At 33.2% G+C, this 17,829-nt stretch overlaps 1 protein-coding gene across 1 annotated transcript in view; it reads right to left on the bottom strand.

Annotated features, from left to right (window-relative positions):
• Window positions 1-5,569, bottom strand: part of NAV3 (neuron navigator 3) — a 312,728-nt gene extending 307,159 nt beyond the window's left edge. The window contains exon 1 of the mRNA XM_023520404.1: window positions 5,327-5,569. Coding sequence (XP_023376172.1) covers window positions 5,327-5,569 — 243 coding nt within the window. The remainder of the gene's footprint in view (window positions 1-5,326) is intronic.
• Between the last annotated feature and the right edge of the window lie 12,260 nt (window positions 5,570-17,829).

Here is a 17,829-nt window from a genome sequence, read left to right as displayed (position 1 = left end):
GAGAGACAGAGAGACAAAGAGAGAGGGGTCGGGGGAGGGAGGTTGAAGTTCAGAAAGCTTAAATGACTTGTCCTTTCAGGATCTAGCAGAAGTTTAACTTGAATCTTTGAGTTCCAAATTTAATGTTCTTTTAATTATGTCATCTAACATTTTAAGTTCAAGATTGACTGAGGGTAATTGTTGGAGATGTGATAGCATAAATACCAACCATAAAGCAATTGTTTTGCTTAAAAATTAATGACATACCTATCGATTTCTTATTTCCATAAACAATATATTTAGTGCCTTCTTTTTTATTGAAGGAAAGAAAGATGTCTATGATACTAGGAAGGAAGAAACTAAGAAGAATGTGTTTGGCATCAAATATATGCACAATATTGTCATTTGAAGAACACTAAAAAAGTTGTATGAGAGTTCAGGAACATTTAATCACATATAATTTACACCAGAATTTTTGATAATTTCATAGTTTAAAGCATAAAATATAATTCTTTAAAGACTCTGTAAAGAACAAACTAAAAATAGACACTAATATTAGATTACCACTTTTCTACACATTGTTACTCAAGGGAAACAAATATGTGATACTGAAAAGCTGACCCTTCTGCCAGTAGAGACAATATTAAAATTCAAGGATCATTACAACATCCTTCACACTACTGCTACCACAAAGGCAAAAACAATTAAAATGTCCATTGATAATTTAACCATGAAACTTGGAATATGAGCTGTAAGTAGAAAGAGAAATAATCTGGTTTCTTGAAATAGGAATAACAAAATGTGCAAGCACAGCAGAAACTGGCAAAGAAGGCGAATCATCTAGGGACCTGAGGGCTGACCTATGCAGCTGTAGGCCTGGTCAGCTCTGGAAGTGCTACCATGTGAGCAAGCCAACAGGAGTGTCAACTGTCCTCAGCGATCAGGCATCTTCTCCAAGAAGGAAACAGCTGGAGGTCAGAGCCAGTATCTACTCTATTGACATCTGCTGCTATATTTCTATCCTGGGGTTTCTTTTATTTATTTCTGTTATTCAAACAATTCGATAGAGACCAGGTGTCAACATAATTGTCTTCTCTGATAATTCTAGTCACTTGGATACACCAATGATTTATTTGTAATTCACTAGCAATGTTAATTCAGTACTTAAAACAAACCTTACTAGTATATATAGAAATCAAGTCAATCAAAAGCCCTTCTTTTCTTCCCCTGACACCAGCAGAAGTCTTCATTGTTGCTGTGTTATTTATTGGTTAAGAGTAACATCTGGAGCCACATAGCATTAATTTGAATTCATATTCTTCCACCTCCACACTTTAAAAAAGTATTGCAAGTATATCATGAAGAGCGTGTTAGGTAATAGACTAAAAAAAAAAGCTTTGTAGGTACAAACCGAAATTAAAATCCTGAATTTTGGTACTAGTTAACTGTCTGATTTTATGACTGTCTCCCACTCTATTGAAGCCTCAGTTTATTTCTCGGTAAATGTGGATAATAATGTCATATTCAAATGCCTTAAGAATAAAATGAGAACTTTCCTATAAAGTACATGGTAAGTGTTCAAAAAATTGTTTTCTATAATAATGTAAAAAAAAATTCCTACTTTTGTACAGGTAATCCAAGAGGGAAAGGGTGAGTGAACCCAACGCTAGAAAAAAGTTAAAAATGAGAAGAGAGGTAAAAGAGAGGTGGCAGATCAAGTTCAAAGGAGGCTAGAGACTGACAAGTGAAGATCAATAAAGTTTTCAGTGGTAGGTACGGCCAAAGGACTCCAGTGAACAGGGGTGTCCAATGCTTAGTTGTATGTTATTTGCTGAGCCCTGACAAAATAGAACCCTCTTTCTTAACCTTAATCTCCAGATTAGTAAAGTTCCCAAAGCAAAGTAACTCTCTTTCTCATTTAGGTGAATGGCCAGGAAGAATAAAAAAACCAAACCACATGAGGAAAGACATTAGAAAATTCAAGGAAAGTAAAAAATCAGAATAAGACATAACTAGAGAAAACATAAATCCTTGAAAAATCATACTAGAGTTTCCAAATGTATGTGACATGGAATTCAGAACTAAAATTATTTATTTGTTAAATGACAGTGAGACTAAGCAGTCTGAAGAACTTGGGACACCCAGGAAGGATGCATCTGGAATATTGTAGCTAGATGAAACTATGACAGAAGCGGAAGTGACAGCAATTGGGAGACTAGAATGCTTGAATGAAAAATTCTAAGACATGAGAAGTAACTGAAGCTTTTGCATTAAGCAGGATGGTGAATGTGTTGTATGGATGTGGTGCAGAGCTAGAAGAGAAGAATAGACCAGCTCGGAATTATTGCAATGATTGACAGAAAATTAACAAAGGCCAAAGCATGAGGATGTGCATAAGGGATAAATCCAAGCTATAAAACAGGAGTAAAATCTCCAAATTCTAGAAATTATTGGATATGAGATAGTGACGTGCATCACTAGATATTAGATTAAGAATTCAAAATGATGGTATTTACATTAATCAAAAACAAGACAAGGCTGGATCAAGGTTACATTTCTGACATATTTCATCTGACACAGAGATAGGTTTGTTCTCTCTAATCAGACTGTGAGACTGTTTGGTGAAAGGACTAGCAGAGAACTCCACATAAATGTTTCTTAATGACCATCATCTATTGTGGGTATTATCCATGGTCTCTTTTTCCTTAGAAATAGAACTCATGATTTTTAGCTTGGTACATAGCTTCCTAGATTAAAAACTACATTTTTCCAGTCTCCATTTCAGCTTGATAAGGCTCTGGAAGTATAAAGACGCCAATGGGATATATAAGAATCCTTAATGAAACAGGATGTGTCTTTTTAATTGAGTGGAATTCAATTATCCACTTGAGAATGAGAGATAGATGCCACAACTGATGATGGTGGGCAAAACAGAGAGAGCCTGGTTCCCTGACAGCTTCATGCAGTCACCTTACCAGCCACAGACTGATTACTTCCATTTATTCTTTACAAGAAAAAGAAATAAACTCATATTTTGTTTAAGCTATTGCTAGGTTGAGTTTTCTACTATCTGCAGCCAAATCTAATTATCTCTAATACAACTGCCTTGATCATTTTGCTATTTTCTTCAGACCTATTTTTTCAAAAGTTTATAAATATCTTTAAATATACTTTTTTAACATTAATATTCTGAAATGCTGACCAGGCAGTTTTTACATCTGTTTGAAAAAGTTTTAATCTGATAAGTGGCATGGTAAAAACATCCCTATAAATACAACATTGCTTACCACAGAGTCTTATTGGATATCAGATGTGTGATTGATATGTTTGCTAACCAGAGATCGACCAAAATTCTATTGAAAACAGTACTTACAGTGGTCAAGTCTTAGGCCAAGGCCATTTATCAAAGTGAAAGTTTGACTAAACCTGCAGAGATAATAGTATGGTCAGCAGAGAAAAAGCATCTATCTATTCTTTCCATCTAATCCAGACAAGTCATTGTGGGTACATAGAACATTAGAACAGAATTGTATGGTGCTCGCATTTAATTATTTGCATAAAGTTAAAAAGTTTAGTCTTCTGTTGATAATTTATGCTTCCCTGCTTTTACCCAATTTCTTACATTAGACTGAAAACTCTAAACCTGTAGTTATTTTCCAACTAATTTTTCTTGTATAAACAGCGCTTTCTTAAACGCAAAACAAATAATATAATTTTAGAGCTAGATGTACTTTTAATATCAGTCACTCCAAATCCTACGTTGTATAGATTAAATGATCCAAAGAGACTAAAGAACTAAATCTTTCTCAGAACAATTGTTAGTTCATTCATTGGTTCCTTCATTCATGTACTGACTCATTCAATTACTATTTAATACTTAAGCATAAAATGTTGGGGAGAGAGAGCTGGAACACAGAATAAGGTCCTGCCATCCATATATTTTTCATTTAGTGGGGTGAAAACAAATTATCCAGATAGTTAAAATACAATATTAGTAAAGGTGCTGTAAGTATTACTACAAAGAATCAGAGCAGAGGAAAGAAGAGGAGTAACTAGCAAAGACTTTACGAAGAAAGTTGCATCTAGGGCTGTACCTTAGAGGATTTGCACAAATGAAGATGGAATTGGCATTCCAGACAAAAGAGGTGGTTTTCTTTTTAACTTGTAGAGTTGATTTCAATATGAAGTATTTTTTTTTTCCTTAAGGAATTTTTAAATTACATTTGGGTGAGGCAGTAAAATCAAATCATTCCTTAAGAAGCCAGAGGTGGGGTAGCTCCATAGTGTAGTGGTTAGCAAGTCTGCTTTGCATGCACACCTCAGGTGGAGCCACGGGCCATACTCTGGGTGCGCCATTCCCCCACCTCGCTCCCCCAGTGCACTGGGTGCGCCTGGCCCCGGGTGCTCTTGGCCCCGGGTGCATGCCCCGAGCATGTGGGAGGGGATGCCCTGTCTTCGGATATCCAGTTCTTAAGGGGAAATGGCAATATCCATGGGTCAGGGGTGGAAGTGGTGGGGGGAATTGAAGAGGCAGGGTGGGGGAAGAAGCCAGAAGTGAGAACAGTGACTTCTGAAAGCTTGACATCACAGTTAAAGCTGCATGAAAAAGTGATGTTTATCAAGGGACAAATGAATCCCCATGAAGTTCACCAACTGAAAGGCCATGCTACTCTGCAGCATCTGGAGAAAATGATTGTAGCACAGCTTAAAAACCAAGAGCATGAGCTACTGCTCACAAAATTCATAAATTAAATGACTGAAAAAGATGTCAGTAATAAGTAAAACAGTAGGGTTTCAATTTACAAGTGAAAATCCAGACAAATGTACAGTATCAAGGAAAATAATATTTCATTGTCCTTCATATTGCCATGAAATAAGCAATCTAGGATACACATATTCAAACATACATATATTCAAACAGAAAGTGTTTAAAATGCAAATGACATTTAGAGAAAAGTGATAGTATCTCCATGTACTTTTACAAATAAATCTCCCTTTACATTATAATATGTATGAAAAATAGGTCCCTGTTTTCCTGTATTTGTGATTGGTCATGGCTAACAGTAATAGAGCAAAATAGGATTAACTAGGCATTTCTTCAATAAGTAGTAGGAGGTGATAACAACATACAAATATGCAGAGAATTTTGTTCATGATTTTTATAACTATAAACTATAAGTACAGATTTACATAGGCTAAATATTTAGCTATTCAGCTATAAAACCATTTACTTTCTTACACTGGTGTTCCTGTACTAGACACCATTTCACAACAGGCTTTTTATTTCATCTAGAAGGAAATTTGCATTTTAGATACATAAGTCTGCAGGTAACCTTCAGCCACTAACCTTGCTGTCTTCTGTCTCTTTAGTTTTCCCTTGGAGGGGATTCTTCTCTCCAAATTCACAGGTTGATTTTAATGTGAGCTGACAAGAAAGCATTGAGCTCTCTGTTTCAGTAAGTTCCAAAGGTCCTGAAGAAAAGTGCTGTGACCCAGTAGTGCCAAGATTTGGTATCGGAAGAGCAGTATGAACAGGCTTTGACCCAACAGCTGGCTGCCTCAGTTTTGAGGCAACCCCAAGTACAGGCATGGCTTCTATAAAAGTATCTTCTTGCTGCCAAAGAAAATGCTTCTAACCTCAGTCTGGTAGACTCCAACTTTAGTATTTCCAGAACAAATACTTTAAACAAAACTTGCAGTCACCATGATTAAAAAAAAAAAAAAAAAAAAAAAACACTAATAATATAACTTTTAGGAAGCAGCAACAAAACTCCCCTTCATCTTTAGTTATCTTTTTTTTTCTTGCTGGCTTGAATTCTCATATTCTCATTTTCTCTCTCTTCCTCCTCTCCTTCCTTCCCTTTCTCTCTCTCTCTCTCTCTCTCTCTCTCTCTCTCTCTCTCTCTCTCTCTCTCTCTCTCTCTCTCTCTCTCTCTCTCTCTGCAGTGAGTCAGTGTCTATATAATATTAAATACTCCTTTGGGGAGTAAACTTTTCTTAAAGGTAACTGCAACAAAGCTCCTTCTCTAGGATTAAAAGCCCTTAGTTTTGCTTTTTCTTCTCACATAGCAGTCTGAGTCTGAGCACCGAGAGTGAAAAAGAGGAGAAAAACAAAAGGAAAAGTCCTCAGTCCCACTGTCAAAGCAGCCAAAAGATCACAACTGTGGAAGGACAGGCGTTCTTCCTGACTTCACGAATAACCAGCCTACATTCTTTTTTTAAAGAAAATTTGTATTTCCCCTAACTTAAAAAAAAAAAAAAATTGGACACGATTAATGGCCAAAACAAACAGCTGTTGGAAGAACTTTTAGCCCGGAAACAATCCCAGCAATGAAGCTGTTTGTCTGATTTCCAGCTATTTTTCACTACTGACAGCCATGAACCGCGGTGTTCACTGTTTCATCCCATGAAATCAGGTTAAACTCATCAACAGTGCAACTAGCTAAAGCTGCTAAATCATTCAACGGACCACGCCTGCCAAGGTTATAAAAATACAGTAAATACTGAAAGCAGGGCACTAGATATAGAGTAATAATAGTTTCTGAATTTAATAACGACAACAAAAATATTCATAGCTAATACATATGTAGAATATACTACATAGCAGTTACTGGGCAAGTACTATTTGCATTATCACATTTAACCAATGGAATGACTCAAGAACAGGCACATTTATTTTCTCCACTTCATAGAAAAGATAAGTCAGATTCATTTGAGTAATTTGACCAAAATCACACAGAAAGTAGAAGAGCCTGTACTCTAAAGAGTAACTTTAAAAACTATCTTAGAAGTAATTTAAAATAACACTATTATTCAAGTTTTTAAATTCCAACTTAACATCATAAGCTTCTAGTGTCTAAATGTATATTCAGTGACTATGAATAATGATGCTTCTATTAATAAAATTATTTTATTAAAATCAGATCACGTTTTATATCTGATAGAAAAAAAAGCATGTCAAGATCTATAACAAAAGCAAAGGATACTTTTTTAAGCAAAAATCTTACACACATGTACTACTGTCTTAGATAATGGGTACACAGAGAAATTTCCCCATTGTTTAGTAAATATCATATTTATGGGACAATGTTGGGATTTCATTAGCAATTTTCTACCTAATAACAGAAATTTATTTTATTTTATATACTTCATGTTACTGTTTAAGAATTCTATAAGACACAGAAAGATATACTCCTGTTTTTTCCTAAATTTTATTTAGAAAATCTGTTATATTAATAAAATATTTTAAGAATTAGTGATATTGCAAGTGGAGTCCCTAGAAAAATGAGTGGACATTTAGTACACATACATTCAATAAATGGTGGCAATTATGAGAATCATAAACCATTATTGAAGAAAATATAGTAAAGAAGTGATTTTCTTTACTATTTCTGGCTCTAAAATTATATACTGTTAAGTAAGAAGGGGTAATTTACAGGTAAAAGCCAATGACTAAAATCAAATTTATATGTTCTTTTTATACAAATATAGAAGAAATTCAAATAAAAGTTAGAAATCTTGACAACTTTTTAAAAAGTAACCCACATGGGCTTTACCCAATGAAATAATAAAAAAATACAACACTAGTAGTGATAAAGAAATGCAATAATCACTTTGAGAAAGTTACTTTAAATTTACAAACCATTTAACAGTCTTCCAGAGACTATAAGATAGAGATGTTCAAGTTCCTAAAATGGAGTTCAGACTATATGAAAAAATATATGTATCCTGTCATCCTCATATCATAAACAAAATGAAATATCTAAAATAACAGGACTTGGGAAAACTGGTTCTGGGAAGACCATTCAAAACATATGCAGCTTTGTGAGCATATCACTAGCAAAAATAATGCTCAAGCAAGCAGTTCATCTAAGATTTAAAAAAACAAATAGAAGTACTGCCAATACCTTAATTAGAATTGGTGGAAAAAACCCAGTTGGATGGCAAACCCTGGGCCAATAGGTTTGCAAATGGGCTGCAGAGGGGCACTGGAATCTGCAGGTAATTAAGAGCCACACAAGACAAGGGGTATGCCCTTTTGGCGAGTAAGCCCCTGATACAAGCGCTTGTTTTTTAATTTTTTTTAAAAAATTGAGCCAAAAAAGCACCTGTTAACTACATGGTATCAAAGTTGAGGGCTCTTCCCATCCAAGGTAATATTCTACTATGACTACTCTGCCTCCCTTGGCCTAAAATAAATCATAAATTAAAGCTACACTACTTATATGTTATACCAACATAATTCTATTTACCAATTGTAGTGAGCTAATTGGTATTTCAGAAATGCATGCTGGATCAGAACACACTGTAATTTCTGATATAATCAAATTGAAAAAAAAGTGTTCACATGCAATAAGATGTCTTTTCACTTTGAAATGTCTTTTGCTTATTAGATAGTATCATTTCACTATGACCTAAATATAAGGTTGAAAATAGTTGTCACCGTTGACTAATTCATGAACTAACATCCACCACCAAGAGCAACAAAACGAGTTAATTTCTTATAGAGGATTTAGTGGGTGCCAGGTACTGTCACCGAATTTCATTCTAAGAACATCGCTTTTGAATAGGAGACATAGGCCCTGAGAAGTAATTAGCTTAATGTCACAGAAAATGGGGTTTCTCAAACTGGTTTGAGAAACCACTATCTGGAAGGCTTGCCAAGAATATAGATTATTGTATTCATCTCAAACCTACCAAATAAGAAAGGTGAGAAAGATAAAGTCTGAGAACTGAATTTAAATAAACTCTCCTATACAGTAAAATTTAAGATTCATATTTTCATGGATTTGTAGTTGACAGCTCAGGAAATGGATTCTAAAGCTGGATTGCTGTAGTCAAATCCCTGCTTCTTTACTTACTAGCCAAATGAAATTGGCATTTGCTTGAGCCTCGGTTTCATAATCTGTAAAATGGGGAAAAAGTAACTACATATCTTTCACAGGTTAGCTGTGAGAATTAAAGGAAATAAATACATGAAGTCATTAGAACAGAGCCTGCCACCAGTAAATGTTCAATAAACGTTAGCTATTAACGTTCTAAAAAATATTAGTCTTGTGAATTACTGAGGAAAGGTCAAGAAACATAATTGAAGAGTTTGGCCAGGATCATAAGGGTTAACATAATTAAACTCAGGAAAAAAACCCTGAAAATAAAAACAAGATAAATTACTTGTCATTTTCCCTATCAAATCTAACAGGAAAAGCAGCAGTGACTCCTTCTAAAGCTAAGCTAGAATTTCAGGCAATAAAAGAATTCCAACCTGACTATATTTTAATATGAGTGATTTTAGAAATAAATAACATCACCTCATGAAATAACAATTTGCTAATTATTATTTATTTATGAGAAAGAGAGATAAAACAACCACTGTCAATACTAAAAACATGCTTGCAAAAAAAGACAAAATAGGATTGGTTAGGCAACTCTGCTGTTTGCTAAAATAGAAATAGGAAAGTCATATTCCTATCTTTAATAGCTTGGTTGAAATAAAATTTACACAAAATAAAATTCAACAATTCTAAGAAAATAATTCAATGTGATCAGTACCACATATGGAATACTCCCTTTGTCCTAAAAATTTGGAATACTCCCTTTGTCCTAAAAATTTCTCTTATTCCCCTTTCCAGTCAACATCCTGCTCCCAGCACAGGCAACCAATGAAGTACTTTCTGACACTAGTTTTGCCTTTTCTAGTATACGTTAAAATGAAATCATGCAGTGTTTTTGTGTCTGACTTTTTTCATTTAGCATAATGCTTTTGAGAGTTATCCATGTTATATATACCAATAGTTCTTTCTTTTGTATGGCTGAGATATATTCCATTGTATGCTTATTGCAGAATTTGTTTACATAGTCAACAGTTGAAGGATATATGAACTGTTTCCACTTTGGGCATATTATGAATAAAGCTCTAAAAATATATGCACATGTTTTGTGTTGTTAATATTTTATGTTATCATTGATAAATAACTAAAAGGGGATCTCTGGGTCGTTTAATAAGAAAATATTCAAAGTATAAGAAACTTCCAAACTGTTTTCCAAAACACACCATTTGAACTCCCAGTAGCAATGTATGAAAGTTCCAATAGTTCCACATACCCATCAATACTTCGTATTGTCAGTCTTTAATTTTAGCCATTCTAGTGAGGTGTATGCTGGTTTTAATTTAAATTTTTCTAATAACATTGATGTTAAATATCTTTTCTATGTATTTGTTTTCTGTGTCATCCATATATCATCTTTGATGAAATACCTGCTCAAAACTTTTGCCCTTTTTTGTCTTCCCTTATTGATTTTTAATAGCTCTTTATATATTTTGGATATAAGTCCTTTCTTAGATTTATGTTCTGAAAACACTTTCTCCTAGTTGCAGCTTACTTTTTGTTAGGAGACAATTTTCCATATATTAGTCACATTTTTTGCAGTATTGTGAGCAGAGGCCCTAACTGTCTTATCATGTTAAACTATCTTTTCAAGAATTTTGAGTAGTAAACAGTATTGAAAGATAGATATGAACAGCTCTGGAAGATAGAAGTGGTGTTTCCTTCTGGAGAAAAGGGGTAGTTTTTTTTTTTTTTACTGTCCATTATAATAAAAATATGTCTACCTTCAGGGAAAAGAAAAGGTGAGGCAGGTTTACTTATAACATTTATAAAAGATTTATGTTCCCTAGGCTCAAAGTTCCTCTCCTGTAACCCAGCCTACTGCATGTGCAAGTACCCTAACTGCTCCTTGTCAACTGTAGAAACTAGGGTTTGAGAAACCTGCACAAGAAAATGATGATATGCTGGCTACTGCAACTTCTGTGAATAATAAACTTTTCTGGTCTCTAATAAAAGATTCTTACATCTCAGCCAGAATCCATGAATATATGTCAGGTTAACTTGTTAGCTTGCAAACAGGGTAAAATCTCAGACTTCTCACAGTTCTTGACACCCTTCTGTTATCTTAACAGAATTGTCTTTAATATTGTCTTTTAACAATATTGTCAATTTTTGCTTTATGTATTTTACAGCTTTATCATTGGCTTCATATACATTTAGGTTATTTCATCTTGATGAATTGACTACTTTAATATACATAATAAAAATCTTTCTCTATATTTTTAAGTATTTCTTATCCTAAAGTCTACTTGGTGTGATATTTGATAGATTAGTGATTGGTTTAACTTTTCCGTCTTTTACATTTTATCTGTGTCTTTATAGTTAAAGTGGATTTTCTGTTAGTGATTTATATTTCTTCTCATTCACTTATTCTTCTCATAATTTCTGCCTTTTAACTGCAGTGTTTATATTATTTCAAATATAATTATAGATATAATCGGTTTAAAACTACCATCTTACCATTGGTTTTCTATTTGATTTTTATTGTTTTTCCCCTTTCCTGCATTTTTGGATCAATTCAATTTTTTTATGATTCCTTTTTATCTCTACTCTTGGTTTAATTATTACATAAAATGTTGTGTCTACACAAGTTTTAATGGTTTCTCAGGGGTTTACCATATAAACCACTAACTTATTACTATATATCTTTGTATAGTAACAACTTCATATATAATGTAAAGCCTTACAATATTTTATATTTTATTTTCATGTTCTCACATTTTTGTGTTATCATCATCATATGTTTTCTTCTACATACATTAAAATAGCACATTTTATTATTATTTTGTTCAAAACTATCAATTACCTTTTAAGGAAAACTTCTAAAAATGTATTTTATATTTATTTCTGGTGGTCTTCTAGCCTCTGTACAAATAGATGGAAATTTCCATCTGATGTCATTTTCTTTGTACCCAAACAATCACCTATAACATTTATTTTATTGCAGATTTGCTGGTGATTAACCGGTTCAGCCTTTGTTTGACTGAAAAAGAATTTACTTCACCTCCTTTTTGAAAGGAATATTTCTGAGTATAGTATTCTAAGTTAACCATTTCCTTACTCAGTTCTTTAAAGATTCCACTCCATTGTTTTTCACTAGCATAATTTCTAAGGAGAAATTTGATCTTTGTTTTTGTATGTATTATTAATATCTTATTCAGTTTCTGTTAAGATTTTCTCTTTATTACTCATTTTCAGTAATTTGATTTTTACATTTCTTCTGTTTTGTGTTCTTTGCTTTCTTTATAGTTTTATAAAATTTGAGGAATTTTTGACAATTATTTCTAAAACATTTGTCTGCTTCCCTCTTTCCTTCTCAGGCTACAATTATATATGCATTGGACCATTTATTTTTGTAGCACAAGTTACTAATGCTCTGGTATATTTTTTATAACTCTGTTCTTCATTTTGAATTAAATTAACTTCCACTGTTATCTTTTCAAGTTCACCAAACTTTAGTGCTATAATATTTAATCTGTTGTTAATCCTGTCTAGTATATTTTTATTTCAGATAATGGATTTTTATCAATAGCGGACTGTTTATGATAGTTGCTTAATATTCTTATCTACCAATTAATTACATCATCTCTATCATTTGGGGGCATGATTTTATTAATGGATCTTTTTTCCTCCTAGATATGAGTTATGTTATACTATGTTTTACAAGCCTGGTAGACTTTTTTTTTTTTTTTTTTTTACTGAATGGTAGGCATTTTGAATTATACATTATTGTATGCTGGATTTCAAGCAGTGTTTGATTTTGTAATGGCACACAAGTAGATTACCTTTGAGACTTCCCTATAAGCTATGTTAAAGAAGGTACAGATCAGCTTTTTGTCTAGCACTATTTTAACACCACTCAAAAAAGAAATGCTCCTTTTAAAATTCCAACAAACACCTCACATATTAAGTGGTGTCTCCACTCTATCTATGGAAATACCAAGTATTCTCATTCTCAGTCTTGTGTGAGTTCTTAGAATTTCTTATCATTTTCTTTTCTGCTGCTTCTTTCTTTGGCCTTTGCTTATTTCCTCTCATACATGTACAGATATGTCCTCTGACAAACACTGGAGGGAACACCTATGTAAGTTTCAATGTTTATTCTCATATATTCTCTGTCGTCTCTCTGTCTTTCTCTCTCTCTCTCACTGTCTCTCCCTCTGTCTCCCTCTGAATCTCAATCCCTCTCTCTCTCTCTCTCTCTCTTTCTCTTTGTCCCTTCCTTTCTGGTACTCTGTCTCAGAAATTTTTGACCTCCAGGCTTTCCAGAACTTTTACTTCAGTCTCTACTACTTAGCACAACTACTAGACTCTAGTAGGGTTCTCCATCCTTAATCTGTGATCTGGGTACTTGGGTACTGACTCCAGGAAGGAAGATGGCACGATAATAGGACTCCCATTTTATTGTTCTTTTCTCAGCGATCACAGACATGTGCTGCTTTTATCCAATGGCTGAATAATGTTGTTTTATATACTTTTGTCCAGTTTCTAATTGGTTAAAATAGAAGAGTAAATCAGATCCCTGTTAATCTATAATGGTTAAAAGCAATAAATAAAGAGTCAGATTCTTAATTTTTTTCCCTCCAATCAATCTTGAAAATACATTGGATATTAAATCAGTTTTTCACGTTAGACCCCAAGAATCTTCACTGGTTTGTTAGTCTCCTTCATCTAGCTAAGAACTTCCTTTAAGTTTTAAAGAAGAAATAATTTATACTGACAGCTTGCAAAATGTTTGATTGATTGGATGAAACTATCTTCTAGATCTAATGAAAAAATTTAAATAATTTAAAAAAACATAAGGTACAGTGAGCATGGAGTTAAAACTATTCACCAGACTTGGTTTCAAACACTTAAAACACTGAGGTCTGTTTTGAAATTTCTCTTGCCAGAATCCCCATTGGCATCATTTTTTTTCAGATATCTGGGAAAAATTTGATGCATAAAGAAGTATTAGCCATACAGTATATTTGAGTGGGCAATAAGCCAAGATATGCCTTTATTGTGGTATTGCGCAGGGGAAAATAAGGTAAAACAGCTGGCTAAAACATAGTCAGGTGATGAGTACAAAGGAGCCTATAATAAAACAGTTAACGGGCTTTTGTAAATACACACAATGCCCACTAAAATGAGGAACAATTCAGGAGAGGTGGAAACTGGTTATATTTGCTCTATGGCATACACTACCATCTAACAGGCTTCCTTACAAAATGCTACTGATGTAGTTAATTGAGCAAATGAAATTCATCATATTCAAGCCTCTAAACCATAAAATATAATGAAAAGCAAATGTATTGAGTATGAAATGGCATTGCATGTTGATACTTTCCCTTTTAGAATATCAGCCCCAGAGCCAAAAATGTACACATGTGGAGAAAGGACAGATATTTTATTAAAACAAAATCATTTCAATAGTCTTGCCAGATAAATTTCAGTGCTCCAACAAGACAGTAGACCTTACAAGCCTAAATAAACACTAAAAAAGAACATTAATAACTTTAAAAATAGTTATACTTAAAAGAACTATACTTGTTGGCATACATGTACACAAATACACTGTGTTTTTAAGGTAAAGAAAGGCACCTTAAACCAAGTCATAACAATTTGTTCCTGGGAAATGCAGCCAAATAATTTTAGGCATAACAATATATAAAAACACTATTTTATAAAAGTATCTCTTTTACTACTTACTGTTCCTTTGCCACTTTTATTATTTTTAGCTATTTTTGAATGTTATATATAAATAAGAATTGGTTAAAATAAATAGAGGGACATACCAAAACATAACTGTTTAAACAGTATCAATAAAAATGTTTAGAAAGGCTGTACCTTACAGTTTTGAGGAATTTGTAGAACTATCACTTGGAATATTACACATTCTCACATATCAAGCATACTACAGCATGAAACATAACCTTACTCTTACTCTTTCAAAGTAAAAATCTTAACTATCCTCTGCCTTATTTCAGATGTATTGAGGGTGCATCAAGTTTCTTTCAGGAATTGAGAAGAAATTATTTCTAAAGTTCTTTTTTTATGCTTTATTTATTTTTATATTTTAACACAGGGAAACAATATAATCGCCTGTATTTTAACCCCAAAAGTGAGTTAAATTAATTGCTGTTTATGATCAGAAGATACTTCCCTTAGTTCTAGCAAAGGTTCTAAATTACAGCTAAACAAACTTTCATATTCATTCTAGGAGACCACCCAGAAAGCCACCCAAATCAATAGCTTCACAAAGGAGATGTTTATCAGATCATACAACATTTTACTAGGAACTCTGGGGATATTTCAAAACAGCTGTATGTGTGTGTGTGTGTGTGTGTGTGTGTGTGTGTGTGTGTGTGTGTGTGTGTGTGCGCGCGCGCGCGCGCGTGTGTGTGTGTGGGAGAGGGAGAGGGAGAGGAAGAGGGAGAGGGAGGGGAGGGGGAAATATTGGGAGATTCAGCAAGGCTGCCTATTATTCAACTGACCTAACTGACCTGAAGACATGAAAATAATTATGGGGAATTAGGAAATGTGAGAACAAAAGCTTGGGGGTCTAATGGTAACTCTCCTATTCTGGATATTTTACTTAACTGTTTGGACAGCAATAGAAAATTACATTTACATTACTAACATCTATGTATTCCAATGAACAAAAGTAGGGATCGGGGTCCATAACTTGAAGTTGTATTGCCCTTCACATCTGGAGTGGTGCAATGTACAGTCTTCCCAGGTATATGCAACAGCCCTATTCTCAACAGCCCAGAAATAAAATGAGACTAATAACTGGAAAACCATGTTTCCCTCTAAGGGGCATCGATCCATTAGATTCAGAAATATGTAGAAAAATGTAGAAAACATATCATAAAAGATTCAAGCTTCAAATACACTTTTACAAAAGTCTGAGTGAATACTTCAAAGGTTTTTTTTTTTGGTCTGCTTTTCACTAGTATAGTTTTCTTTATATATTTCCTTTTACTGACATTATATCCACTCTGACCTTGCCATCATTTTCCTACTAAAATGCTAATGTCCAAATATCCATTCCCTTCACTTCCATCTTATCTGAGTCTCAAGGCTTTCTTTTCTTGAAATTTCACAATGAAAGAATGATTTGTGACAGAAATAGAAACTGTTGCCTAACTCTTTCTCACGTACTTTTTGGTCATTGATTTTATGAACCATACATATGTTGTCTTAAAATATCATCCTCTTTCCTCTTTTTAAAGCTTAGACCATGAAAATAGTTTAATAGAAAAGCATAATGTTAAAAAAGTACATAGATTTCTATAAAGACTTTTAATTCATAATTTTGTTTTATCATTAACAACATAAAATATATATGAGGAACTTCTAATTCTTAACGAAGTTGAAAATTTGGGCTAAGTCTAAGATGTCTTGCTTTCTTCAATTTTCTCCCATATCCATATTCTCTTGCTAAATATTTTTACAAAAAATTCTGTTTCTTATCCCCCTACAATGCTTCCACAAAATAGTTATAAGCTTTAGAGGGTAGGCAAGAATGAAAATAGAAAAAAAATGGATAACTCAGTTTGGCATCTAAACTGATATTTATTAGTTTTTATTAAATAACATTTAATAATTGTGGAGATTTCACAAACTTAAAAGAAATGAAGATAAAAAATTTGCTGATAACCTGCTATTAAGTATCTGGTGATAAACTAGATTTTTATCCAATATAAGAGGAAGTTTTACTCTTACTAACCTCAGCTTAAAATCCTCATTATTATCAGCTCTTGTATTTTCAGGATGAGTAGTATATTTATACGATAGTTATGTTAGTATTCAGTTCAGACGTAAAGGAAAAAAAGTATGAGGTGAGGGGGAACCACCAAAAATACTTACAAGGTTCCCAATGGTATCATAAAAAGTTCCCAGAAACATCTATTCCTGCCATGTGTCCTCTTGCTGCCAAGTTCTGTAATAGCAACAAGAAGCTTTGAAATCAATCAATTCCACTATTGCTGACAGGTATCTCCTTAGTCACTGGAAATGCCTGCAACGGATTTTAAGAATATAAAGGAAATTTGCACAGCCAAAATAAAATGGAATAAAGTACCATTAGATTTGCTGAAAATGGGATAGGCTAAAATCTATCAACAACTGGTATAATATATATTACATGTGAACTTACAATATAAAATCAGGGAAATGAGCAATTTGCTAATTTAAAAAATAATCTGGCTTCATTAATTAAACTTGGCTTAAAAATATATTTGTTTTCATATTTTTATCATAAGTAAAATAAAGTATCTCATATATTTCTGGAAGTGATAAACAAAAATTTCTTCATTCAAATACAGATAGGCTGAAAGGCCAAATTAAAAGTTATGTGTTATTTCTGTCCTCTCCTCTAAACACTTTCTGATGGAGACCATTAGATACTAACATGGATTTTTACAAACATACTGATTTACTCCAGGCTTTACTAAGAGAACTGTTAACTTTTACAGGAGTTCACTGAAAACAAAGGGTGTTAGCATTAAGGGACAACACTGCCAACTTTCCACACTTTCTGACAGAAACAGGCAAACAAAACAAAACAAAACAAAACACTATGAACAAACACAAATGGAAAGTTTAATAATTCCAACTGGATGGGATAGATTCTTCTCACATAAAGCCAGTTTCTCTATTTCCTATTACACATTAATTGCTCATTAGAAATGATATTCATGAAAATATCATTTTCATGAAACAGTTTCAAAAACCATGCCTGAAAATATGTGCATTCTCGAAGTTTTATGTCTGCAAATCTTGCTGTAATAATGGCATATTTGCATTTTCTACTGTACATATCCCAGATTCTCGTGAAACAAGATATTTGGGGTTTCTCTAAGAATAACATTAAGAGAAATAAATTCAATTCAATTGTATGGCTTATGAAAAGTTATTTAAATTATTAAACTCTCATTTTCTCTGAAATAGTTTTTTGTTTACATTCATCAGGAAGAAT

This window comes from Pteropus vampyrus, unplaced genomic scaffold, assembly GCF_000151845.1.
Source record: "Pteropus vampyrus isolate Shadow unplaced genomic scaffold, Pvam_2.0 Scaffold9, whole genome shotgun sequence".
In the NCBI taxonomy this organism is placed as follows: Eukaryota; Metazoa; Chordata; class Mammalia; order Chiroptera; family Pteropodidae; genus Pteropus; species Pteropus vampyrus.
The sequence above is the reverse complement of the archived record's forward strand: the minus strand, read 5'-3'. Positions and strand labels throughout refer to the sequence as shown.